Raw genomic sequence first — 27,903 nt, 5'->3', positions numbered from 1 at the left:
GGGTGCAATTTATTGCCCAAGTGAAAGGCAATGAAAATCATTAAACCTTAAATCTCAGCCCTGACACAGAACACTCAGCTACCTCAGCCTTTCCCTCTCTGACCCAAACTGCCCTAAAACCAACCAACCATTCCAGCCCTCTATGTAATCATTGTGTGTGTTTGCTATGTGATGTTTATTTTATTTATGCAGGTGTAAATTTAAGTTGAGGCCAAATCTGTGGAAGTTACAAAAACTAGAGATGCAAACAGGAACTGTGAAGTGATATATGCTGAGTGATGAGAACTCAGAGTGAAACAGGATGTTAATTGTAAGAAATGTGAAGTCCTAATTTCTCCCCAGCTCCCCAAATAGAAAGAGAGTGGAAATAAATGCTTCGAAGTAGGATATTCTTGGTGAATTAGAGTGAGTGTTTTCATTTTATCTTCCTAATAATGATTTAAGATGACTTTTGCATGAATTTAAGCACTATAAAGAAATGAAAGCCTGGGAGGAAGATGGTTCTGAGAAAGATTTCCATGTTAAAATATTGAGAATGATTTTCAAAAGCATTTAAGTGACTTATAGCCTACATCTCCTGAACTTAAACGCTTAAGAGAAAACATTTTAAAAGTGCCTGGGGGTGCAATTATGCTTTACAGCTTGAGCAGTCCTAACCATTCCCTTCCCTTCTTGTTCAGACTCCAGTCAAGGCCCCTTCCTCCGTGCCTTGCACCAGCTTTCAAGCTATCAGACCCCGCGCAGGGTGAGTTCAAACAGTTAAACCAGCAAAATAAGCATTTTTTTCTCTGCAGGTTAGCAAGTTGAGCTTAGCAAAGGATCTAGCCACCCCCAGAACTTGTATGAGGGAGGATGAGGTGACAGCTGGGTCAGCTCTTCAGTCTGACCTCCTGCCATGCGTAACTTCACCCAATGGGTATAGAAATCAAACTTTCAGTTTCAAAAATTACTTTAGGAGCTAAATACAGATTTCATTTTTTTTTACCAAGCTTTTGGCTCTTTAAAGCTCAGGCCCTTTTGGGAATGAGACTCCACGTCTTCAAGAACTAATTTATCTTTTTATTAGACATCTCTTGGTTGCTTTACAAGTACTATGCGATCTCCCCACGAACTCCACCGCACCCCCTTGCTCTCTGTCACAGACGCCACGTCAAGTCTGCAACTGTTAACAGAACATGAGCACAGGGATGCAGAGGAGGGAATTGCCAGGAACCAGCAGCTGTGAGGACACCCCAGGTAGGGCTCTGGGCCGCTTCTTCACGGGAAAGGCGTCTGAAGTCTCCAGTCTGGCCCCGGCTCCCACCTGAACGCCTTAATCTGTTACCACACCCCAAAACCTGATCCACTGAGCAGTTCTCCCCCTCGAGAGTTATTCTTCGGTTTACAGGTGACGCTCGGCGGGAAGCTGCTCTGGTACTTGCTTTGCAGGACCAACGCTCAACCACATTCCCCACCGGAATTCCCCCCTCCACGCACAACCCAGCCGCTCGGGGCCGCGAAGTGGGGAGCAGGGGGCGGTGGGCTCATCCCGTGCAGGGCACCCGCTCCGCCGCCCGGGAACGGCGGGACCAAAGGCGCCTGCCCGCAACCTGACAGGGCCCCATGCCCCGAGCTGTGGTCTGTGGGCCCGGCCCCCCCGCCCGGCGGAACGGCCCCGGCCCCGCCCGGCCGCTCACCGCCTCACCCAGCCACCCACATCCCCCGCGCCACCGGAAGCACCGACCCGGAAGGCGTTTAGCGGTCATGTCGGGCAAGATGGCGGCGCCCAGGCGGTGAGGGGAGAGGGCGGCGGGAGCACCGCTGTGGCCATGAGCGCTGCCCGCCGCTGCAGCCCGCCCCGGGCGCTGGCAGGTACCGCTGCCCGCGGGGTAGCGAGGACCCGGTGGGGTCTGGGGGTGGAGGGAGGCCGCGCCCGGCGCTGTGCGGGGCAGCCGGTGGGGCGGGCAGGACAGGGCCGAGCCGACTTGACCCGACCCGACCCGACTCTGGGGCTGTGAGTAGTCCCTGGGGCTGCTCTATATAGTGATATACAAAGCTTGTATATCTCCGTATATGTTCCTCTAGATAGGGATATAGGTGTCGTGTAACACAGGGGTGTCCTCTTGATGTGTTTGACTTTGGTGCTGCCCTATGGCAGCTGCTTCCTTTCAGTGCTGCTTGTGCCATTTTGCCAAGATAACTTTGTCAATAGCATATAGAGACAGTAATGGAAGGATAAACTAAAAGTGCATCTCTGAGGAGCTGAGAGATTTGGAAGAAAACCCCAAAACCCTTAGGGCAAGCCTACGCTTTCTGTTCTTTCATCTGGAGCCTGCAAACCTGTTTCTCCCCACCGAGCAGCCCTGGTTCCCATTTGTGGGGGTGTCTCGTGTCACAGCTGACACTAGACTTTGTAGTCTGTATTAGAAGCAAACTCTATGGCAGAGAAGGAACTAGGATCTAATGTTCTCACTTTTTCTTTAAATAGGATTATTTGTCTGTCATCTGAAGAACACTGGAATACGGCAGATACCATGCCAGTTTGTGCACCTATGCCGTGTAGCCAATGACAGATTGATTACATTTCAGTACTTTAACTTTCTCAAACGAATGGTAAGTCAGGCAGTGTATTTATCCCATGTTTCTCATTCTTTAATTCATTTTGTCCCATGTGATGAGTCTACATGGAGATTAGTTGATAAGAATAATATTTTTCGTATCTACCAAGCTCAGGCAATTCCAAGCGTCTCCTTTTCTGCATTGCATCAGAATTAAGCACTTGGGATTTAAAACATTTGAGGTTGGAGGAAACCCATGTGGTGAGGACAATGCCTTGTGCCGCAGTGAGTCCTCTACGTGACAGGCGGCTTTCTGTGCCTTTGAAGTGGGGTGCTCGTCTCATCTTGAGAAAAGTGAAATGAAATTATTGTCAAAGTTGTTATTAAAATGCCAATAAGCAAATCAAATCTTGGCTAGCATTCATACAAGTGATAGATAGAACTCACTTGTGGAGGTAGTATGTTTTGACTGAAGAGTTAATCTGTTAATTTGAATCAAAACTCCTGAGCTCATTAACTTAATGGGTTGCATTCCATAGTATGCTGTTAGTTTTGGGTATCGTAATTATCATTCAAACCCTTTAAATTTTATCTTCTTTGAATAGTTGTATCACATCTAGGAGGATGGTAGTAAAAGACATATTTTGCTCTTCCTTGAGTTGTGTCCTCTTTGTTTTACTTCGGAGCTATTTCTATGAAATATGGATAAGACTAAGTCTTATAGCTCATGACTGCTTTGACTGCAAGGAGTGTGTACATCTGTTGGTATTTTTTGAGCTTCAGTCCTGTATGAAGCAAGAGATGGGGGTCTCTTCTATACTTCTGGGGATCACCACTTCTCAGATTCTTTTTTTTTTCCTATTGATTTGAGCTGTATTCACATCACTCATTCAGAGTTGAAAAGTTTCAGATCCCTCTTCCTCATAATAATATTAATGTGTACTTTAAACTATGATTAGTTAAAAGCTCAATCTTTTTATGCCTGTCTTTTATGCTTGAAATATGCAGAATATTTTGGGAAAGAAAACAGAAAGATAGGAGGAGCTAAATGGTCTTTTTTTTATTCTGTGTTTTATTCTGTAAGAGTTCTAAAAGAGAGGAAACAACTGTCTTCTAACTTTCCTTTCAATATATGTTCATTTGAACTCCTGTTGAAAATTGTTGTCTAGTTAATTAGCATAAAGTTTGGCATAAATAGTAATAGCTTAATGTGGGAGATGATTTTATATCACAGGAGGTAGATTGTATTTTCTGGCATTTTCTGATTTTTTTTTTTTTTTTTTCCCCATATCTTAACAAAATGTTTAGTGCTTATATTTGGAGACTGGAGTTGTTATGGGCACGTGTGTACCTCAGTTTAAAGATGAATTGATCGGTTGTAAATCAAATTATACTATCTTGTAGTTTTGGATATGAATAGAGTTTGCTGTTGAAACCGCAAGGGAGGAAATAGTTTTGTGCAGAAGCAATTCCTCAAGCTTAAGTAAACGTTACTGATGCAGTTGTGAAATGAAAAGCTGGCTTTGTAATATCTTGTCCAACTTCAGAAACTTTTTTGCATGTGAAATAAGTGTTTGAAGTTCAGGCTAACTCAGTCATATCATCGTATGAAGTAATTCTCCTAATAGTAAGAATAATATAGCAATATAATTGATGTCGTTAATAACCTGAAATGGACAGAATTATCTTCTTAACTATTCATCTTAACGTTTCTCATTCTATTTAGTATGTAATGCAGTACAACAAAGACCTCAGCCAACGAGCCAAACCTAAGTCAGATTCAGTTGCATCTCCTTTTCGTGAGCTTCAGCAATTTGATCAAGAAAAAAAGGTTATACACAAGATTAGACCAGTTTCACCTGTTCGTCAACCTTTGTCTGAGACATCAAGCAGAAATGAGTTGAGAGAAATGAAGTCAGCTGCAGAAACTGAAGGCTCAGTCACACCAGTAAGAGCAGAATCCAAAGAAGACAGGCAATGGAAAGAAATGAAGCTACGGCTGGATGATTTGCCAGGAATTTTGGCACGCTTGTCCAAAATTAAGCTTACAGGTACTACTGGTCATTTTTTCACTTCTGTGCATCCTGTTTGATATCAGAGTTCTTTAGCATGTTACTGGTACTGTGTAGGTTTTTGTGTGATAATTCTCACTTTACTGACACAAAGTACCGGGGTCAATTCCATCAAATGTGTGCAGGGAAAAATTGTTTTATGGAAGCATTTAATAGTTTTCCCATTAAATTTATTTACAAACAGCGAGGAGGAGATTGCATCGTATCGTCCGCTAGCTTTTGGGAAGCATAAGCAAGCATTAGTAACAAAAAATACAGTGAAACTGCATTAGGAAGTGAATTTACAAGCATTGTATTAAGTATTTAAAGTCGTCTTGTTTAAGTTTACTGATGTTCTGTCTTATTTACTTACCTTTCGCTTTAGTACTGCTTATTGTGGAATTAGTATTAAAAGTACCAACAAAAGATAATCCGAATAATTTCATATCGTATAAAGGAAAATGTTTGAGTGTGACCAATTACATTTTCTAAAATAAGGTATAATTCACTTTTCTAGTCAATGATAGCTTTGTATCTTCAAACCACCAGGTTGTTAAGCAATTGCCTTGTAGCCTAACTACATGTTCCCTTATTCTAATAGTAATATGTAACAACTATAAATTAGTTCTTTGCCAATAGGTAGTGCTATATATACTTTTATGTCTAAGGAAACTCTAATGATCTGACCAAAGCCTTACATCTTGTCTGTACCGGGGCCAAGAACAGAAATATAATTTCCAAAGTGCCTACTGTGTGCTCTCTCCAGTGGGTGAAATAAATTCTTGATAATAAAACTGTTGTTCTTTGCCATAATAATCCTGAACAATAAACATCCTGATAAACACTAATAAACAATAAAAATCATGAATTCAGTTTACTTTTTGAAACTTTTTGTCTTGCAATATATATGTTTTCATTGTTTCTCCATGGAAAAATTGTAGTGACCACATAGAGCGTACAATGGTCCTTTAAATTTTTCTCTAATAAAAAGCCTTATAGTTCTCGGTGTTGATGAGACATGTCATGTTTTGGACTTGGCAAAACTGATCTTGTCTGTATGTTCAAATGTTCTTCCTCATTATTTTTAAAAAACCTCAAGGCATTTATTTTGTGCTGGTAAAGAGCTGGGTTAGTAGACTTGAGGGATGAAAAGCATGTCTTTTGATACTTTACCATGTAACTTTTACGTATTAGCCTTGGTAATTTCCAATTTAGGTATATAAAACTCTTACTGGCACATTCAGCAGTTATCAGGATTACTGTACTTCAAAGTTGCAGCAGCTTTGTGACACATACCACCTCAACTATTGCCTCTTCTTTTTTTCTGCCTAATACAAATCTTGTCTTTTTCTCCCCCATGCTGTTCAGTTTTAGTAATATTTTGTTTTTGTTGGGCTCATCATGGGTAACTTAAGTGCTATATGAACAATTAGCTCTTCTGGCATGTTTTCAATGTGGTGATTTTATTTAAGTGGCTCTTTTATGTGAACTTGAAAGCTGGCTAGTTATAGAAGTAGAATTACATTTTAAAAATCTCAATAGATCAAGAAATTAAAAGTTAAAATGCAATGATTAAGTGACCACCTTAAAAAGGAGAGGGAGAAAATGAACTGTTGTTGCTGATATTCCTTGTGGGTAAGCTCTGTTAGTACTACATTGGAGTATTACTGGTGCTCCTCAAAACAGGAGTTTCAAGAACTACACCAAGACGGAAGAGTGTCTTTTTCTGGAGAAAATAATTTTATGTGATACTTTTGTTGTGTGGCCTCACTGTTGCTGCCAAACTTTTCAACAGCTTCTAGTAGGCTCTTGTTTAACTGCAAAAGGCAATATTGACAGGCAAGAAAGTACCACTCTCGTTTTAAAATAGGGTGTTCCTTGAAACCTGTAGAAGGCAATGGTTACAGAATTTCATTTGCTTCATGACTGTCTGTTGTTTTGTATAAGTCTGCATTTTGAGATGTGCTGTTCTTGATCCAAGGTAACTGTAGTAAACTTTGTACCTGTTGAGAAGGTGTAGAGAGACAGAAAAAACCTTAATCTCTCTTCTCGTTATAATCTTTATGTATTTGGTGGGGAAGATGATCTGGGGTGGGGAGATTTTATTGGAAGTAGAAAGTGTAAAAGAGTAAGTTGGATGAAGAGGGGTTTGTAGGAGGGGAGTTCTGTTGTTGGTCTTTATTGGTTATAGGCTAGCGTAGGAGACAGGAGTGGGGAAAATATTGGGTATAGTGTGCAGAGCAAGGAAATAGAATTAGCTTTTCTTCCAACTTGTGTAATCATTCAGACAAATTATTCTGTAAAGAATATAGTGGTGTAGTTCTTTGATTTTATTCTTTTTTTAAAGAAAAATAAATTCTCTGAGGTCAGTTTTTAAGTTACAAATGACACGCAACTCAATTCCTTTCACCCATGAAGTTCTGATAGATCTCATATCCTGTGTGGGCTTTTTGGCAAACTCTTTATTTATACATTTTAGAGTATGAAATAACAAAAAAACAAACTCTGCATTATGCTAAAATGGGACTTCCTTATGCTCTCTTCTTTTCCTGCTGCTGAAGTAAAGAGAATGTTTGTTTGTATTCTGAACTGTAATTCACCTTTGAAAGGAAATGAGTTTAGCTATTACCATACCCTCCTGCTTCATGTAAACTGCTGCTCTTACGACTCTACCATTAGAAGCTCTGCCTTACCAACAGAAAAAGACTTTTGTTTATATTCTTTTGCCATAGAAAACAATTACAGAACTTTTAATTACTTGTCGCATAATCTACCTTTTCGGGTTCAATTTCCATCCTTTCCCTTCTCTGTGGTGTTCTGTGTTGGCTGCAGTCTGAACAGCTGTGTCTTACCATCCAGGCACCTGGAAAACTAATTCATCTGTCTGATAAGTTTTCAGAATTATAAGTGTCATTGTTTTCAACTTTATCCTAAATTAATGTGTAGCTGAAAATAGGAAAGAGAGATGTGAGGGTATGGTAATAGGAGGAAATTCTAATCATTTATAATGCAAACACATTAAGAATTTCAGGTTGTCTCATCTTAAATTTAACTTTAAGTTTACATTTAAGTAATGCTTCCCCTAGTGATCACAGATGAAAACTAAGATAAGCTATGTGCAAAACCATAGGAAAATTAAACGTCAGTTTTTAATTTGGGGGAAGTGTGATGAAGGCACGATATGAAAAATGCTGAGTATTCTCATTAGATATTTCTCTATGGTTTCCTGAACATTTTCTCATTGTTGCCTCTGTAGTAAAGGATGTCTTGCACGTTGGTCTTTTGGTGAGGACAACCAGCTAGATGTAGAGCACCTGATGTAGCACCTGTCTGAGAAGTGGATGTATCAACATGGGTCAGATGTAAACTTAACTGCTAATTTCTGGACAGCTGTAGAATTTTTAATCTAACTTGCAAGCTCATTGAGGAAGGGGCTGTGTCTTTAGTATATCTCTGTCTCTGCTGTGCCTGGAAGAGTTGAGTCCTGGCTCCAGGCTACTGTAACACGGATCTCCTTTAGAAAGTCATACTAGAGCCCATATGTTTCAAACATGTATCTAGCTTTCCTTTATCCTGTGTTTTAATATATTACAGTTAACAATTTTTTTGTGTGTTCACAAGCATATTAATTTGTCTAAAGATTCTTTTTTATTCACAATTGTGTATTAACTGGTTGTTGTTTACCCAGAGATCATACGCAAAGCCTCTCCCCCAATGTCTTTATATTCTTTTACGGCATCTCATTGCAAGGCACTTTTACCTTCCAAGTCTTAAAAGGTGTTTTAGAGTTTTGGTAGTATTTTCTTCAAAGTACATTTTAATAGTCAATCCATTAAAGCATGATGAACATTGCTTTTCTGTTCTGATTACTGAAGACTTTGTTTCAGATCTCACCAGAGCGGTTTCTGCACTTGGTATCTTGCTTTGGTTCAGTGTGTGCAGTATCCATGCAGAATCCCAGGGACCTCAAAGGGACACTTTCAAGCTAATCTATTTTCCCTCAAGGCAGGATCAACTTTAGGTATATCATTCCTGACTTGATGTAGCTTTGTCCATTCCTAAAACCGACCAGGGAATGTACAGCTTCCTTGGGCAGTCTGCAGCAGTGTGTTACTGCCCTTACTGCTGAAAAGTGTCTCTGTCTCTAACGGAAACCCTCCTTTGTTTCACTATTAGTGAAGCAATTCTATTTACTATTAGAAATAGTAACTAGGATGTTACTATTTCTCCAAACACTAAGAAATCTGGAAACCTTCTCTAAGTAAGCTTATGTTTTGCCGTGTTTCTCTCATTGAGGATGTGAGATGTTGTTTGGTTATATCTAGCTCTTGGAGAGTTCAATGCAGTATCCTATTAACATTATGTAAGAAGAGTTGAGAGTAAGTTATCTCTGGTTTTGTCATGTGCTATACCTTAGAGCTAAAATAGGCCAGCCTGAAGTGTTTACATGTATGTAAATCTGGAGTAATTCGTCATCTTTAATAGAGTCATTCCAGGGTTTACCGTGGTCAGATCAGAATCAAACCTATTGTGCTTCTTCCACATCAATGTAATGTGCATGTCATGGACAGAATCACAAGACTGATATAATCAATTCTCTGAGGAGGCCCATAAATTTGTTTGATGTTTGTTTTTAAGGTAAAGATTTACATATCATTTTGATGTCATCTGATCTTTAGTAGCTCCTTCCACAGGAAGGAAGATATGGACGTTCTCCAATCAGGTGCCAAAATTATTTTAAGGACAGATTTGGAGGCATCTGTGCTTTAGTTTTCAGATCGTTTTTAAAATACGTGAATCTTTGCACAGAGAAAACACGTTTCGTAAATTGAAACAGGCTGTTCTGGCTTGACATACGGAAAAAGAAAAAGTTTCACCATGAGGACCTCAAACTTTGGAGCAGGTTGCCTAGAGATGATGCCTAGAGATGATGTGGAATTTCCATCCTTGGAGATGACAAAGCCCTAAGGGACCTGGCCTGAATTCAGCACTGACCCTGCTTTGAGCAGGAGGTTGGACTTGATGATCACCTGAGATCCCTTCCAACCTGAATTACTGTGTTGTTGCTAGACAATATTAGACAAAACCCTAGGAGTAAAGACTACCAGCTACAAAATTGTGCATGGTTTCTACATCATGGACTTACTGACCTACATTTAAGATTTGCACAGTGGACGAATATGATCATTTATGAGCATTTTCAGTTTTGGAGACTAAAATAGAACATTTTTTCATATGTCGCCTTTTAAGAATATAGTCCTATCTTGTTTACTAGGAAACAGCTGGAATTTATTGGATGTATTGCTTACATATGAATTTGTGTCTGTGCGTTAGCGATCCTCTAGGACAAAAGTGTTGAACTGGAAATCAGAAGCCTGAGATATTTGCTACTGACTTACGATATGATCATGAACATCCTGCTTCTTCTCTGTGTCTGTTGTGTATTTGTAAAATGAAGATGATGGATATCCAGGTTTGCATAACGACTCTTGAGTTTCACCAAACCGCTACATAATGGAGCAACAGTGACTAAAGAAGGTGCCTGTGTTGTGTTTGTAGGCTAAAAATCTGGTAACAGCCTCTCTAGTAAAAAAAATCCATTTGCTTTAGTGGAGTTCCAGTATGTTTCCACTTTATTCTGGAATAATGACATTTATTATGGCATTTATTCTTTAAATGGTAGCTTAATATAGCCAGAAACTTTGACAAAGATTTATCGGTATATATTATTTAGATTATTACTAGTCTACATTTATTCTCAGTTCTAAATATATTTCATATGCCTGTCAAAGTAGTTCTCATTTTGTGATTATTAAAACAGTAACTATTATCCTATCAAAGAAACAAAGCTTAATAGTGGTAGCTTTCTGGCAATTTGTTTTCCATCCTACAAGGAAAACTAATGAAATAAAAATAAACCATTATTACAGTTTATTTTTTGCAAAGCATTTTAAAATTGTTTGATGATAAAAAGAGATTATCTGCTCTGTTCGTAATATTGCACTTGAATTTTATATGATATGATGCAAAGACTTGTTTCAAATTATTGTCCCAAATTTAAGTTTGCTTCAGCAGTTTGGCCTTCTTTAGTGTGCAGGTTATATAATCTGCAACAAAGCTTAGATATGCCTACGCTCAAACAAATCTAAGTTTATGAAGGAAACATTGGTCAGGTGTATAGTATTAATACTGATGCCACATTTAGCTTTCCAGAAACCAAAGTGTGAAAACTCTGGAAGGAGTTTTGGAATGCTGGTTTCCTTTAAGGAGTGTATAAACATTTGTAGTAAAACAGTGAAATTGTTTCTTAAGTTAAAGGAGAAATGCATTTGCTTTTGTCCTTCCATGTGTACTGATATATCATCAGTACAGGAGTAGAAAAGAAATCTAAAGCTGAATTGGTTTGCTTTGGCTATCTACGCTTTTATTTTGGCTTGGCTACTTTTTAATTGGAGGTAAACAAAATATGGCATAGCGATTTGCATTATATAAATACAAATACAGAGGCAGATGAAGGGAGATCATGTTAGAATGAAGCCGAAGAGGAATGTAAAGAATACTGTACACTAGACTTTTTGAATGTGTTTTTATGCTAGAAACATAATTCACTCTTTTTGTCACTAATCCATTAGCATTTTTTTTTCATTTACATTGAAATTGGAGACAAATGTGCCTTGTTAATTTTTGTTAAAGCTAAACATGTTTAAAAGACTGAAAATTAGGTTTAGGCTGAGATCATAAGTTTAAATCCTGGCTTCTTTTTGAAGAGCATATATAATGCCAACTCTCATCAACAAATCTTGAAAGGATCAATTCCATCTATTATGCAATAAGGTGAAGTTAATTTGACCCCTAAAGCACTAAACTAACAAGGATTAAAAAACAAGCAGTCAGTTACCTCATTCCCTTGATGTGATCTCAATTAAGTATACTTTTCTTCCATGAGGAAAGTAGAAGAGTAAATTATTGCTTCCACAGTAAAAGAAAATAAACTTCCCAATCCAAAGGGAACATTTTCTTATTTACTCTTAACATGTTGCATTTGAATTGCTGGGCAATGAGACAAGCAGGGTATGCCTTGTGTTCAGAGCACTGCCCAAAGAACGAAAATACCTGTTTCAATGGGATAAGTGAGAGGATGTACTACAACCTTTTTTAATGAGATCTTGATAAGTCACGCTGAAACGACTGGCTGAAATTAATCTGGAGAAATCAATGGGGACTTTAATTAGTGCTGTAGCTGTACAGTATTAGAATTTCTTTGAGGTCAGTGTAACGGTAATGTTACACTGACTGTTTGCCAATCTGCTCCACCTTTCTTCTTCAGTAAATGAGTTGGTGTTTTCCCATAATAAATTGGTGTAAAGTGCTCTCTAAGATAAGTTTTAATTAAATTCTTGTCTACAAGTGAACATGTGATTTATTATGCAAAAAAATGAATGTAATCACTCTTAGAAATGCAAACGCTGCTGTTTCACCATCATCTTTTCAGTGCATCTTTTAACTCTATCAGTTGTAAACCAGTGCATTTCATATTTTCTTGTGCGCTCTAGTAAGAAGGATCCACGAGTTTTGAAACTAAGATGCTGTTGTATTTATATAACAAATGAGGTCCAGTCTTTCAGAACTGATCAGTACCTTCATGTCCATTAGTCTGTCGCAGATTAGAATCTGTGGTTATTTCACAGCTTCTCAGAGGGGTAAGCCTCCATGGTAGATTAATTGTATTTTAGAAGCAGCTGAAGTGGCCGCAGTGAGAGCCGGGTGCTGCCCTCGGTGATGCTGTCGTGGGGAATCAAGGCCAGGGGACTTTCCTTGGTATCGGGCAGAGACCCTGACGCCGCGCACTCGCAGCCAGCCTGTGCGACAGGCGTCTGCACAGCGTCCTGTGAATCCATAACAGGGCTAAGTAATTAATGCTTATAATAATGTTATGTATGTTGTTATAATAATATTCAGCTGGCAATAGACTTTAATACTTAGAGGAAAGTTTTGATGAGCAGCAAGTTTTCTTCACTGTCTTTTTAGGATTAAATCCTAAGGTTCTTATGCAGGCACAGTTCTTAAAATTAGCACTTTGCATGTGCATCCTTGCTGGCAGGTCTCTGCCATGACATTTAGTTTTTCATCTCAAGTAATGCTGCTTAGTAGATAATCCAGGTATTTTCAGTCAGCGAAAGTTATTTATTTGTCATTTAACTTCAGACAAACAGGAGACTTTGTAGGAATCAGGAAGATATGAACATTTTGATTCTTTGATTTGAGCTAGCTAGGGTCTGGAACATGTAATTACATGCAAAATATTTAAATACTTTCTGTGTAATAACTATTAATTTTAGATTGTAAGGTTCAAGGTCATGAGCAAGATATTCAGTAAATGTGCTGACTTTCATAGTGTAAGAAATTTTTTATGTCATATTATTTCTTGCCAAAAGTGAGGTTCGTAAGACCTATTATTTGGGTAATTACAATATTAGGATTGAGACTTGGGTAACTTTCATTTCAAGGATGTGATTTGCAGTACTGTACTAAAGTTATAATTTTGGATGACAAAACTGAAATGGATTTTTATTAATCCACTCAAATTTTGAGGCCTTTAAATGTTGCTAGGTCCATGTGATGATGTGATTGTACTTTCTGCCTGAAGTGGGCATGTCAAATGGGAACAGTGTGGGCAGATACTTGTACAGTGAAGTTACTGGCTTCACCAACTGTAGCCTACATGCCCTGAGTTTCATTTTGACTTTCTGCACTGCTTAAGTTCCTACTATAATTTGATATAATGCATATTATAGAGGGCGATAAGGGGAGACCTTATCGCTCTCTACAACTACCTGAAAGGAGGTTGTAGAGAGGTGGGGTCGGTCTCTTCTCCCAGGTAACAAGTGATAGGACAAGAGGAAATGGCCTCAAGTTGCACCAGGGGAGGTTTAGACTGGATATTAGGAAATTTTTCTTCACTGAAAGGGTTGTCAAGCATTGGAACAGGCTGCCCAGGGAAGTGGTTGAGTCGCCATCCCTAGAGGTATTTAAAAGACGTTTGGATGAGGTGCTTAGGGACATGGTGTAGTGGTGGTCTTGGTAGTGTTAGGTTTACGGTTGGACTCGATGATCTTAAAGGTCTTTTCCAACCTATACGATTCTGTGATATCTCTCAGTTTAGGATCTTTTTTACTGTTTTTCTTCCATGTTAGACTTTGCAATGACATTTGAGTTACCGGAACAAATGTATCTCATGTACATGTTGTGTGAGGCAGTTTGATCCTGTAGTAAATCAAAAAAATAGGGAATACAGGCATAAGATTTATTCTCACCTCTTCTACTGACGTGCTGATGCTTCTGGGTTTCTCACTTCATCCCTGACAGCTCTCCTTCTCATCTTTGACTTCTTTATGTACAGTATTAGTATTAATTGTACGCAGTTCCTGGAGCTACTTTGATCCATAAAAGTACTAAAAAGTTAATCTGCACAATGGTTCTTACAGGGTTTAAAAACCTTAACTCTACTGGTATGTAGAAAGGAGACGGTTTCTTGTTGATGCCTTGAACTGTGCTCTTGCTTGTGTTGCAGCTCTGGTTGTAAGCACCGCATCTGCTGGCTTTGCCATGGCCCCGGTCCCTTTTGACCTGACCTGTTTCCTGCTTGCCTCCCTCGGAACTGGACTGGCATCCTGTGCTGCCAACTCCATTAATCAGGTCAGTCCGTTTCTTCGTCTGTACCACAAACTGGTGTCATCCTGGCTTCTGAAATGCCGCCAGGGAGTGTAAATGGATGGCTGGGAGTGCTGTGTCTTCAGCTGCCATGCGAGCTCTGAGCCACTAAAACTGACACCGCGAAAGGAATATATGTCTGCGAATTAAAATATAGTTGCTAGGCACAGTGTGTTTATTCAGAATGGAGTTGATGAGGTTTTAAGCCTCCCAATAATAATGTTTATCTTGGTAATACTAAGCCTGGGTCACTGCAAATGACATAGGAAGAACTGTGTAATTGGAGTATAAGAATAGCCATCGGGGCTCCAGCCTTACAAGCCTGTTCCTCGGTTGTGTTATTGTATGACCTTGTCAGATCTGTCTAAAGAATGGCTCAGAGCACCTTTCTAAACGTCTGTAGTGGGACTTTGGTGGGGTTTGTGTGCTTCTGTTGAGGCTGGAATCAGGGAATCCCATGCATCTATAAACCACACTGTAAGTCTCCATCACGTGGTAGCTGTTTCATGCCGCAGATGTTCCAGGTGCCTGTACTTGAGCTTCCTTGCATGTGTGGACATGCCCGTGGAGCTTGATGCTGATATCTCAGCTCTCTTGCAATCCAGATGTGAAGCAAAGTTGCTGTTAGGGTCTTCCTAAGTCCCAAAGGAGAGCCTAACTAGTGAACAGGTAACAACACTTGGGGTGTTGAACGGAATTACAAAGCACAGTAGCCGTGGTCACTTTCAGTTGTAAATATGACCTGGAAAAAGAAGCGGCAGTAGCAGTGCCACCTCTGATAGCACTTTATGGTTTAAGCAATTGCTTGGGAGATGGGGGGGCATGTCTGAGCTGAATCCTGGGACCCTGCTAATGAAACAGAACATGAAGGTTTCCTGTGATCTACATCCTGGAGTCACTTTCATTGAGCTGGGCTCTTGTGACACCTCAGTTGTAGGCACCTGATGTGCTTTTTGAGATTGCACCCATAAGCATGCATCTTGCTCAGACTGAAGTAAGTACAGGTTTTACTGTTTGTTTTCACTGAGCTTAAAATTGGGGTAGGCAGCTAACTTCGTGTCTGTTTTCTCTGCAAAATAAGAAGGATGCTGCATGATTATTAGTTGCTTGGAAATATTTAGGTAGCCTATCTAACTTGAAAACACTTAGGTAGCCTTGAAAAATAATTTTAAGAAAGTCACACTGTTTTCTGAGGTATACATTTGGTTATCATGTACATATTTTTCACATAAAGTCTGGGTAGAAAATCTGTCATAACTAAGGTGAAACTTTCCTGGGTTTAATACAATTTTAGAGGTTTGCTTTTTTCCCCTCCCTTTTTTCCTTTACTACAGTTTTTTTTTTTTTAAATTAAAAATTTATTTTGTGACTTACCAATATTTTGAAGTATTTGCTGTCATATTTACTTTCACCTTTGATGTGGATACTACTGGACTAAGAGGAGAATTAATTATTTCTTGTTTAGAGACTCCTGTGCAACTTGTCTGTCTTGAGATTTTGACAGGTCTTCCTAGAGATGATATTCACTCACAAGTAACTGGTTTGTCTTCTGGTTTGTCATCTTTGTCTTCAGGTTCCATGTACTGCTCAGTGTTGTATTTTGTCTCAAAAGTAGCCACTTTTTAAACTCTTGGAAGTCACTTTTTAAAATCTTGCTTTTTAAAATCTTGAGATACTTGGGAGTACCAGGAATCCTGTGCTCCCAGGAATCCCAAACTCCATAATTTGGAGTTTGACACTTTTGAGATTTGCTGGGATGGGAAAGGAAGTTAGGAGTGCAATAACTTTGTGCTCGGGCTCATAATTCAGTATTTACTTACTGCTATCTCCCCATAGGAACAGCTGTTAATATGCCCTTAAATAGAGAAGCTTACTCCAGCCTCACAAAGTGTAAACTGTCTTTCACAATCTCAGCTGAAGGCTTTAAGTTTGCACACTCGCTTGTGTTGAGCCACTTGTCTCTGTAGACAGACCTTCAAGGAAACTACTCTTATTACGGAAAATAAAGAAGCAGAGTTGGTAACAAAGCAAAAAAGAGCTGCGGTCTATGACCTTGTTTATCAATGGATCCTTTCAGTCGGCAAGTGTCCCTTTCCTGGTGTTGCTGTTGGTGCAGTGTCTGAATTGGCTGGGAATTTAATTTTCGATAAATACTGTAAGCTTGGGTATCTTTCTCGACCATTGGGAAGGAGCACATTTGACTGGGAACTTCCTTTATTGCTACTTTGCTCTGTCCATTGCTCCCCGTACGCATCCTCTTCTCTGGCAGCTCATGACTCATGCTTCCCTTGTTGCTCCTTGCTATCCCTTAAGGACCTTTTTATATGATAACCATCTTTCTGCTTCCCATATTGCTATAAATCTGTGCATCTTTAAGGGCAACTCGTCTTTCCCACTCCTCATTTCCCTGATAAATCTGTGTTCATAATTTACAGTGCTCAAATATGTCGTGGGAAGGTAAAGTGTCGATTGTGTAAGATTCTTCCCCATGATTTAGGACAGGATGTGAGGAGCCTGGCCCTGTGAAAATGTAAGACAGATTCCATAATATTCGTGGAAGTATTGATACAAACTTTTAACTATTCAAATTCTGTGGTTTGGGGTTCTTTTCTTTCTCTCGAACACTTCATTTTAGTGATCTGGTAGGAGCTGAGGCCAGTTTACCCCCATTGAATTAGGCTGAATTAACTATTTAAGTTGAATTAACTACTGGGGAGGGAGCCAGGACTATGCTAAGTAATGCACAGAGACCAAAAAGTCATGTTTTGTTTCTTTATGAGGTTGGTCTAAAATAATCTTTTAATTATCTCTTGCTCTCTTGATTTCAGGTGGCTGTATGTCATACTTTAAACATTTTTTTCCTAACTGCAAGAGCTAGAAAGTTGCCAAAATTTGCCAGAGTGGAGGTTCTTGCCCCACTTTTACTGTCCTTAACAAGAAAGGAAGAATAAAACAAATGATGGCCGTTGGCAACATTGTATTTTTCCATTGTTTATAGAAGTACAATCTGGATATTTATCAACCAAAGGCATGTATTTACAAACAAGTTTCACAACCCGTTAGTTCTAAATTCTAGCTGTACTTTCCAATGCAAGAACAAATAATGTATTTTTATGACAATTCTGTGAAATTGGATAATTATTTTTAAGAAGCCGATGACATTTTTTTTCTTGCAAAATGACAGTGAAAAAGTTGTGTTTGAAAATATCCTGGAAAATAGAGATAAAAAGTACTTGAGCATGGGCTTGCATTAGGGGGAAACGTGGTGCCTGTTCTACAGCAAGGTCATTCTAGAAACATTTGTGTAGAAAATGTCAAGAGAAGTGTCTTGGAATAATTTATGTTAGACAGTAGTTTGAGAGAAACAGAATCTCTCAGGCTGGTCAAAAATGTTATGAATTCTGGGGATCTGGATAAATGTCAGAGGGTCCTTGGGTTTTCCTGTAGAGTATGTTGGGTCTGTGGGCTATAAGGGAATAAACTCTTGCTGGAAGGTGCCAAAGAAAAGATAGTGTTTTATTTCTCTTGTCCTCTACCAGCAGTTCTGCCTCTGCCTCACTCCTTCATATCACAATACTTCAGAGTTGTACTTCACACCTAATCTAGCATTTTAGTGGCACGCTAATCCAGTGGTCCCTGGTTCTCTTCTACATCACGCAACACTGTGTTATATCCTTCAGCCCTTCAGTATTGTACTACAACATGTCACCACTTTTCAGTCCCACCTGCTAAAACTGCTTTCCTCTTTTTTTCTTTTTTTCTAATGGTGCTCTTTCTTTTTTCCATTATTGAAGTAACTTAAAATTATTTTGGACAGGTGTTCTTTATTGGTGTTCTATCTTTTCAAAATATTCAATATTTTACAGTGGTTTTTAATTAAAAAAAAAAATCACCTCATGCATTTACCAAGGAATAGACTGAGACACATTTTTACTGTAACATTACTAAGCTAGCCAAAACCACCGGAAAATCTCATTATAAGATATCAGCCTTATTAATTGCAGTTATGGTAAGGAAATGGAAATATGTTCTGGGGTTTTATCTTCTAAACACTGCGTGCTAATCTTGGATAAAACAAATAATTATTCCTAGCGTATCACTTTTTTATGCTGTCCACTTTCCTGACTCTTTGTGTTTTATATTGGTATGGATACACGAGAAGGTATTTTACCTTAGTGTTGTTCCTTACAAGGGACAAAAGAATAATCAAAATACTGCTTTTCGGATTGGTGAAGACCAATTTTGCAACTTATTTTTTCCCATACTATACTAATGCTGTCATAGAAATGGAGTGGGAGAAAGTGATATTAAGTTAGTTGATAATATTTTACTTTTTCGTAGCTCTGGTTTTTGATGATTTTTGAAAGCTGACTCAAGTTTCAAGGAGTAGAGTCTTACATTTATATTTTGGAGAAAACATGTCATTTTTGAGACTTCTAAGATACTAGCCTCTGATTTATGGAGAAGGAGATAAAACATGAAGAGATGTTTACAACAATACACGGCATTAAAATGTTAAAGGAATCACATGCACATTTTATATGTCAAGTACATTCTTCTGTAACTGCAGGACGGTTAAAAAGTAGGAGAGAGCTATAAAGATGAAAGCAGGATGTTTAAAATGGTTTGGATTTAGTAACCGAGAGATAAAATGATGTGGTTGGATTTGACTGATGGTACCTTGAAAAGGAAGCAGACCGGACTGAATATCTTAGCTGAAGTTAGAGAGCTGAAAATAAGAAATACAGTAAATATGTTAACCAGAATGAGAGAACAGATGTAAGACCAGTTAACATCCCTGTGCCTTCAGGGTCTGATCTGATGGCTGCGTTTTGCTCTTAATGTCGTCTTCTCTTGACAGCGATGATCCCTTAGAAGTGTAACTGTAATGGGTGGGAAGAATGGGTTTGGTGTTAAAATAATGGAGTGAAATTCAGGATCTGAGTTCAACTGCCAGCCTGTGGGCCCTGTGCATGATCTCTTGTGTTAAGACAAACTGTGATGGTCATTTGGATACTGCAGTGATGGGCACCAGGCTAAATAAAGTCAAAATAGAGCAGCCTCTCCTCCGGTTTTTAATCCACTTATTATCTCTATGCTGCCAGAAGGATAGCTGTAGTCTTTGCCTTTTATGATATTTGGCTGTTCCGTAATGACTTGATTGACCAGTATTCACAAAACAACTTAAAAAAATGCTAAAAAAAGTAATAAGCCTACTTAGATAAGCAAGTATTTCCCCATCTTCCAGAGAAAGGTCAACTGGAGCTTACAAATACAGTAACATTTGAAATCTTCATTGCACCTCAGTTGCCTGTAGATGAAGCTGTGGTTCGCTGTACTGATGGTCTGACGTCGATGTTTTTACAATTGTTTTTGCAAATATGGGTTAATCAGCAGTACTTGGACTCCAGGGAATAAAACAGGCAAACTGATCCAATTCGGATAAACAGTTCATACTGTAATGGCCAAGCAACAACGTCATCAGTTGGAGTCATGCTAATGTGCTTGTATTCCTGCACTCACTCATAACGAGTTGATGTTTGTCTATTTGTAGTTTTCTGAACTACCTGATATTTAAGGTCATGTAATAGGATGAAAGAAGTAGGAAAAAGTAAGTTTGAGGGTTTTTTGAATTTTGAAGTAAATGTTAGGAAAGAATGTGTGGCGCTGATTGTCAGAAGTCCAACACCTTGTTCCTCTTTCAAGATATATTGGCTGTAACTGTTTTAGCTTGCTGGGCCAGTAAAAATTGTAATTCATTTTTCAAGGAGGGAAAAAAAGCCATGAGGAATTAGTTATTGTGAACACCTGCATCGCTGGGAGGAGGAGGGCAGTTGGGAGGTGTGCCACCAGCTTCCATGGCAGAGCAGAGTCTTCTCCTTATCAACGCCACATTTTGTTTCAGGGTTGTCAAGCAGTAACGATGATGATTTTATGTGAATGAGACGCAGCATCTGAAATAGTTTTTAAATATTAACTCAACCCTTCTTTCCCCTGTTGCCCCCTGCCCCATCAAACAGCTTTTGTGAGTGAGAAGGAGGGTTTGTATGTGGTTGGGTCCCACCAATCTTGTGAGCGCAGAGTTTTTTTACTTGTATCTTCTTTTGTTTCTGCAAGTTTTATAAATATTCTGGTTTTAGCTTGATCAGAGGCCCTGCAATACTACTACTTTCTCAGTTTCCCCATCTGGGAGATGTTTAATGCAGGGGTTTTGATCATAGAAGTACAAATGATTCACATTGGACTATTAGACCCCAAGTAAACTGTTTGCTTTCTGTGGCTGTGAAAAATAACGTAAAGTGATGTGACATTAGTAGTTGTGTTCCTTTCAGAGAGCGCTGCTCTGGCTTCTGAGCAAATCTATACAGAAATCTGTTACAAGGATTGAAACAATAGAAAAAAAATAAAACAAGGGTTAAACTAATGCGCAGAAAGTGGGGGTTAGTGATAGATGCTTGGGTTATTGAAGAAGTGGAAAAGAAAAATAGTAGGAGTCTGGCAGTCCCTCAGACACCTTTCTCATTATTTCCCAGTGAAGAAATTCAACACAAAAGAGAGAACAGCAATAGTTCTTTTTATATTCCCCCAAACCAAGTGGTTTTTTGGTGTTATCTCATCATGCGTAAACTTTTCCTACCAAATACATGTTTTATTGAATGTCTGAAGGCATGTAGTGGGAACTTTTTATTCTGACGCTAATGTGATTAATATGCTCTCATTCAGACCCAAGTTGGAGGAGATCACCTCTGTCAGGTCATCCAGCCCACCTCCACTCGATGCAGGAGGTTTTTCCCAAGTAATCTCCTCAAAATTCTGTCTTGTCCACTTTTTGAAAGCTCTGAAAAAAATTTTTTTTTTTGCTTCTTCCCCTAGCAGTGCCATGTTTGAATGAGAGAACTTGTTTTAAACACCAACAAGATTTGCTCCGTACAGCGTATTTGAAAAATCAGATAGTTGATCAGTTTAAAGTGATTTAGAAAGAGCTTAAAGAAATCTGGTTTTGGTGGCACATCAGAAATCTGACTTTCCAAGATTTTTGGGTTTCCAAATCAAAATATTTCATGCCTAGCTAATAGCACCTTTCCCTTCCCGCGTGCATCCTGAATGAGGCCGCTGGCAGGCACTTACCCTTTTTCGGCTGGAAATGGAGAGCAAGTCAATCAGCCTGCACTCCTGGTTGTTCACTTGAGATTAACACCTGATGCATCTCTGTCTCTCTCTGAAGTCCCCTTTGTTTTGACTGAGCAGATTGCCTGCAGCAGGCGGCCTTGCCTTTCATCTGCCCCCCCCAGCGATCAAAAGATTGTCAGGAGTGGTTATTAAAACCTGGTGTTTAACTCTGGAGTACAGGACTGTCAGTGTTGGAGGCAGCCTGTGATGTAATTTACAGTATATAATAAATATAAGAGAAGTGCAACACTGGGAGTCTATCTTGTGCTCTAAAGTGTGCTGATATATGCTGCTTTGATATTTTAACTGCTAGGCAACCTTCATTAGTGGTCATTGAACATCATAACTTACAGCTCCGTCAGATGATTCATAATTGCAACAGTTAGATCAAGTTAGCATGTAGGAATCCTTGATATCGAGTAGGAATGGCTCAGCTTGTGAAGATGTATTTCATGAGCAGTGAAAATGATGAGCGCTAATGAGAACCAACCTCTGAAGGACCGATAAATTTTAAATGCAGATATTATCTTTGCAAAGCATAAATTATTTGACCTACAACTGAAACTTGATAAAGGATCTTGGAAAAATATTAGAAATTAATGCATACCATTGTTGGAAGAAATTCTTTCCTCATATGCATATTATGTGAGTATGGTACATGAAGAGTCTTCAAAGGAAAGTGGATGGCTTCCCATTGCCCTAGAGGGAGGGGTGCTTAGGCCCGTCACCAAAGTGTGATGTTCAACAAAGACAATGAAAATAAACAAAACAGCATCCTTTTTTACTACTTTGCCTCCCTCTGTGGCATTCGTTATTAGCATAAAGCTTCAGATTTTAGAGGCGTTTACATCACAATGTTTTGATTTGATTCTTTCTCTTATGTTACATTTCATATATATTAAAATCCAACAAAAACCCGTAGAAAATGGATAAAAAGTTATATTTAATGTTGTTAATTTAATGTGTATATTTAATGTCCTTCTTTATGGATCACCATGCTTCCTGATTTGATAAAGTAATTTTTTCCGTAGGTGCACAAAAAAAGTACTTCCCATTGTTTGTTATTTAGTTAACAGGGCAATCAGTATAAGTATTGGGTGCACACTTTCTCTCCCTGGTTGCATTTGTTGATGAGCAGTTTATGTCCTAAATGAACACCAGAAAGTGGGTAGGATGGGAAAGGGGATTTTATGGAGAAGATGTGACTGTGGGGACTGCAGCCTCCTCCGTGCTGCCAGGACAGTGCAAGGGAAACAGCCCTGCCGTCCCGTGCTTTCTCCTCAGCTGAAACTGTCCTTTCGTCCGCATAGGCTTTGGTGATAGATACGGTCTGAGAGTGAATACAGAGAAAATTCCTGTTGTTATTCTGAAATACCAGTCCGATGGACAGGAACTTTCGGGTGGTATCTGCAGGAACCGCTTAACTTCTGTGCATACGTGAATCCTCAAGATGGTGCATTTTGATGGAAGTTTTGTCTCATTAGACCTGTACTAAAAGGTTCTCTGGAAATACTGGGGGCAAGTGAGGTAGGGAGAAAAGAAATAATTTACCAAATGATTAATTGTCAGGAATACTTCAGTGGTGTGGGGTTCCCTTTAGATCCAATGCCAGATTTCCCCTGGAAACCCTGATTACAGGCAGAACAAAGGAATTTCAAAGGACTGAAATGATGGAATGTGGCGAGAGCACTAGACAAAAGGGAAAACCTAGTACTTAATAAGATTTATCTGGCCTTTTGATCCATAGGGGTATTGCCTTTCTAAGCTTAGAAAAGGAGAAGTGAAAAGAACTAGTTGATATTTTTTTATAATCAGTCTTTAAATACATGTTTTGACGTTTTCCAAATCACTGAGCGTTTCTTCAGCAATACAAGTATTAAATTCTAACCTTATTAGATAATTAGTGAAATGTCATTTTCTTTTTGTAATTTAAATGGTGTTATATTCATCCTGTTTATTGCCTTGAGTTAGACTCCTGACAGTTTCAAAAATGGCAATCCAGTACCTTGTGTACTGTGCTGTACAAAAAATAACGAGTATATGGTAAAGTATGACTCACAAGGGTTAAGGAAAATTATTTCCTGGTTCCCTGAAACAGCCTACCAATACCATTTCTTCAGGGAATAGCTCATTGAAACACAAACCCAGAGCATTCTAACAGTCCCTTTCCTTTTGAATTATTTTAGGGTTTTCTCTTCAAATCTCCATTGTTAAAAAATACTGCATAAATGCCATGAGTTCAGATTCTACTTTGGCTTCTAAAGGTTGGATAGGATTTATGTGCAGTAAAATGGAGTAAAAGTCCCCTCTCTTTAATTTTGCATGACTGTTGTTGCTGTTAATACGAAGTCTTACTCCGCTTTGTCTTTATTACACGCTCTGGTTATCGACAACTGTGGCTGCGAAGAGCGGAGTTTGCCAGCAGAGTGCTGATCATGCTTTGCGGATAGCATTGGCAAAGGCAAGTAGGGCTGGAGGAAGGACTCGTAATGTTCTTGTTTGTATGCGCTGCAAGACGGTGATTTACCTTATGTGGCTTTTGACTTAGTGTTTCCAAAGCTGCAAGGTTTTACAGTAAAGCCTAGTGCAAAGTTGATTCTGCTGACCTGATTTGCCAGAGCTCCGTAGTGGGTTTTGGGCAGGCAGGTGGCCCAAGGGAATAATCTCTTTCTCTCTTGTAGCCGAGTAGGGAGAAGAAAGAATAAATACCTCTAGGTTATGAGGAAAGGGATGAGGAGGGTCTTGGCACACCTTTTGCTAGGGAGGAGTGAAGGAGCAATTGCTATGGATGTTCCCCACCGAAAGGGGAAAGGATCTTTCTTGCGCAGTTGCTAGAGCTGCTGTGACTGTGAGGTTGAAGAGATGCACTATTTTATTAATAGTGAAACTCTTGTGTTTGTCGTGGTTTAACCCCAGCCAGCAACTAAGCCCCACACATCTGCTCGCTCACTCCCCCCTGGTGGGATGAGGGGAGAATCAGAAGAGTAAAAGTGAGAAAACTCGTGGGTTGAGATAAAGACAGTTTAATAGGGAAAGCAAAAGCCGCGCACACAAGCAAAGCAAACCAAGGAATTCCTTCACTCCTTCCCATGGGCAGGCAGGTGTTCAGCCATCTCCAGGAAAGCAGGGCTCCGTCATGCCTAACGGTTACTGGGGAAGACAAACGCCATCACTCTGAACGTCCTCCCCTTCTTCCTTCTTCCCCAGCTGTATATGCTGAGCATGACGCCATATGGTATGGAATAGCCCTTTGGGCAGCTGGGGTCAGCTGTCCCAGCCGTGTCCCCTCCCAGCTTCTTGTGCCCCCCCAGCCCACTCGCTGGTGGGGTGGGGTGAGGAGCAGCAAAGGCCTTGACTGTGTGTGAGCACTGCTCAGCAGGAACGAAAACAGCCCTGGGTTATCAACGGTGTTTCCAGCACAAATCCAAAAGATAGCCCCACACTAGCTACTAGGAAGAAAATTAACCAGCCAAAACCAGCACATTTTTTAGGGACTTTTCATGTGGGGAAGAGTAACTGTATTTCAGGTTTCAGTAGGGGTCTGATGTAAACACATGCAAATGTAGTGCATTTTTGGGTGAATGTCTCTGTAGCCCATGCAATAACTAATACTAGAAAGTCTGATGACAGAGTAGTATGAAGTGCTTAATTATTTCAACTCTTCTTTCCTTGGTCACATTGATCCTTGTTTTGTTATCTTTATATAGAATTTAACTGTCCTTGTAGTTTGGCATAGATATCGCAGTGACATAATTCTTTCGATTTTTCCTTCAAACTCCATAAGTAGTTTGTTGGAAAAGCACTTCTAGGATTGTCAGGGTAGCAGGTCGCTGAGACAGTGATAAAGCATGCTCTGACAGAAGTGATGCACCAATAGGTGGGTTTGGTTCCAGTTTTGAAAACTCCCCGTCATATATAATAGCACTCATCTGCTCTTATGTCAATGCTATGACATTTAAACATTACATTTTTGAAGGCACCATAACAGGTCTTTAAAGTAGAGTCTGTGGATCATGGCAGATATGGGTTACAGAGGATCCTTCCCTTCCTATCTATGGTGGTAGCACAGAATTTTGTTATTTAGTACCTGTATTGCAATAGTGTCTTGAGAGTCTGGTGATTTTCCAGCGTAAGAAGGTAATGATGTGTGTCCTGCAGAGTTTGCAATTTGGGAAGTTACAAAGTGTGAAAGTATGTGGGTTTGCCTTTAAAAACCAAAACACTTCTCTGAGTCATATATGTTAGTTTTTTAGGGGAGCATAGAGAGAAGCGAGAAAGATTGAGAAGCGAGTTGATTAGTCTGTAGAAATCAAAGAAGGTAGTTATTGTCATGAGAGATGTAGTCTTGAATAGAAACAAGCTGAATTAAGCATGTAAAAACTCGAGGATCATCCATCTTCTTTGTGGACGTGACTTAACTGAACCTTGGAAGTGCTGGAGGAAGTATTAAGATTTGTCAAAGTTCGTGTTTGTTGGTGAGGCTATTTACTAGCATTGGTCTAGATTTTACTAAAAATCAACATGTCACCTCCTAGAAGAAACAAGAGAGTCATTGAGAGTTGATTTATGCTGATTAAAATTCTTACTTGTAAAATGCTTTTTAATTTTTCCCTATATTTCTGCTCACGGATTGGGTTGGATGTTGCTCTAGGCACTAGCAAGGTATGTTGCTTGATTCTTGGAAGCATGCCTGTGCTATGCAAGAGGTTTCCAATACATGATCTGCCTAATTTATGGTAGGATGAGCACATTTGGCATGTACAATATCAAGGTTGCCAACTCTTGGGGCATTTGTCAGTTGTCCTAAAAAGATCTCTTCTACCCACAGTTGCTGATGGTTGGATTTTTTTGTTTTAAAATTTGTCATGCTTTAAGTAGATGGGCATCTGATACATTCCTTAGGAAGGTGTAGAATATCTATATATTGCGCCACAATTCCTTGGATTCCGTTGGGAAACGGCCATCCGAATTGCACCAAAAATTCAGCAATATCCCCAGTGGGATTATAACACTGGTATGAATAGAAAGCTGTAGTAAATTCTTTTAAAAAGTTTTTATTTGTAGTGTCGAAAAGCCATTTACCACTAAGTGACTTTTTAAGAGGATTCTAAGCGTAAGCTGTTTAATGAATGAGTAAACCACAGCTCTGGGCAGTAATCCATTTCTTCTGGTTTTTATGAGATCTGTATGGAAACTGAAGGAGGAGGTTGGTTTTCAATACCAAAATCATTAGGTGCATCATCCAGATTAAAAAGCACAAGGCATGTTGGAAGTATCATTAAACTAGGACAAGAAATAAAATGGGACATGTGGATGGAAATGTAAGAGTTGTAGCAGCTTAATAATATAAGCTTTGACTTTAAATCAAACATGTTTGCAAATCTCTGAGGTTTGGTATTCTCAGGTCACTAAAGGCTAACTCTGCCTGGATCTGTATAGATTATGTAAATTTTTGAAGTAAAACAGACTTCTAGAAGATGAAAATCTGTCCCTATAATCTTCCTTTTAAGGCCTCTTTCTTATTACAGTCGAGATTTATGTTGATGCTCCTAACAGAGACATGACAATCCGTTTTAACTTCAGAGACTATCATAAAGGTGATGGCATTTGAAAGCAGGCTGAATAGTTCAGCTTCAAACTCATTTTTATGTTCTGAAACTAGATACTTTTAAAAATAATAATCTTTTACAAGATGCATTAAGACTTAGAATGCCTTGTGTTTATTAAAAGGGCAATAAAAGCAAAATACTATCTTTGAAGGGCATCCGTTATAAAAATGTTTATCTGAAATGGCCTTAGGCAGCAAGGGAACTGAATTGGAAATGGAAAACAAAGTTGCAGTGAAGTGGAGGACTCTGCTGTGTTTAACTTGCCGCTCGTGTTTAGCTTGCTGCTCGCAGCTCGCTTCCTAAAGCCTTTCTACCGTCATTTACAGCAGTTTCCCCACAGCAGGAGCGTGCAGGGCGGAGGACAGCCCCTGGTTCATCCTGGCTGTCTCTGCTCAGTGAAGTTTTTCTCACTCTGAGGAAAGTTCCCATTGGTTTGTGGATAAGTAGCAGAGCAGTGTCTGGAAGGGACAAATGCAGAATAGCACCTGGCAGAGTTTCAGCCGTAATGGGTAAACGTTGAACTGCGGTCTGTGTGTTGGATTCCCATTCTTCATCCTTGATTAAAGTCTTCAGAGCAAGGACTGCTCCTGGTGGAAATCATTCATGCCTCTTCTGTAAGATGACGGTTGACTTTAACTCCCTCCTGATCTGGATGTTTCTAAAACTTCTTTTGAAGTGGGGCCAAGAGGTGATGCAGAGGCTTATAAGCAGGGCAGGTTTTGCAGGGAGAGTTAAAATATTTTATTAGAAGTACTGCTAGAGTCAGAGAAAATGGATAACCTATAAAGCACAAACTTTCTTCAAGTCATCATGCAGATGTGGTTC

At 39.4% G+C, this 27,903-nt stretch overlaps 1 protein-coding gene across 1 annotated transcript in view; it reads left to right on the top strand.

Annotated features, from left to right (window-relative positions):
- Positions 1 to 1,730: 1,730 nt before the first annotated feature.
- Positions 1,731 to 27,903, top strand: part of COX10 (cytochrome c oxidase assembly factor heme A:farnesyltransferase COX10) — a 108,514-nt gene continuing 82,341 nt past the window's right edge. The window contains exons 1-4 of the mRNA XM_075519192.1: positions 1,731 to 1,851; positions 2,468 to 2,592; positions 4,264 to 4,588; positions 14,160 to 14,284. Coding sequence (XP_075375307.1) covers positions 1,809 to 1,851; positions 2,468 to 2,592; positions 4,264 to 4,588; positions 14,160 to 14,284 — 618 coding nt within the window. The 5' untranslated portion in view covers positions 1,731 to 1,808. The remainder of the gene's footprint in view (positions 1,852 to 2,467; positions 2,593 to 4,263; positions 4,589 to 14,159; positions 14,285 to 27,903) is intronic.

This window comes from Mycteria americana, chromosome 16 (genome assembly GCF_035582795.1).
Source record: "Mycteria americana isolate JAX WOST 10 ecotype Jacksonville Zoo and Gardens chromosome 16, USCA_MyAme_1.0, whole genome shotgun sequence".
Lineage (NCBI taxonomy): Eukaryota > Metazoa > Chordata > Aves > Ciconiiformes > Ciconiidae > Mycteria > Mycteria americana.
Note: the sequence above shows the minus strand (reverse complement) of the source record. Positions and strands in the feature narration are given on the sequence as shown.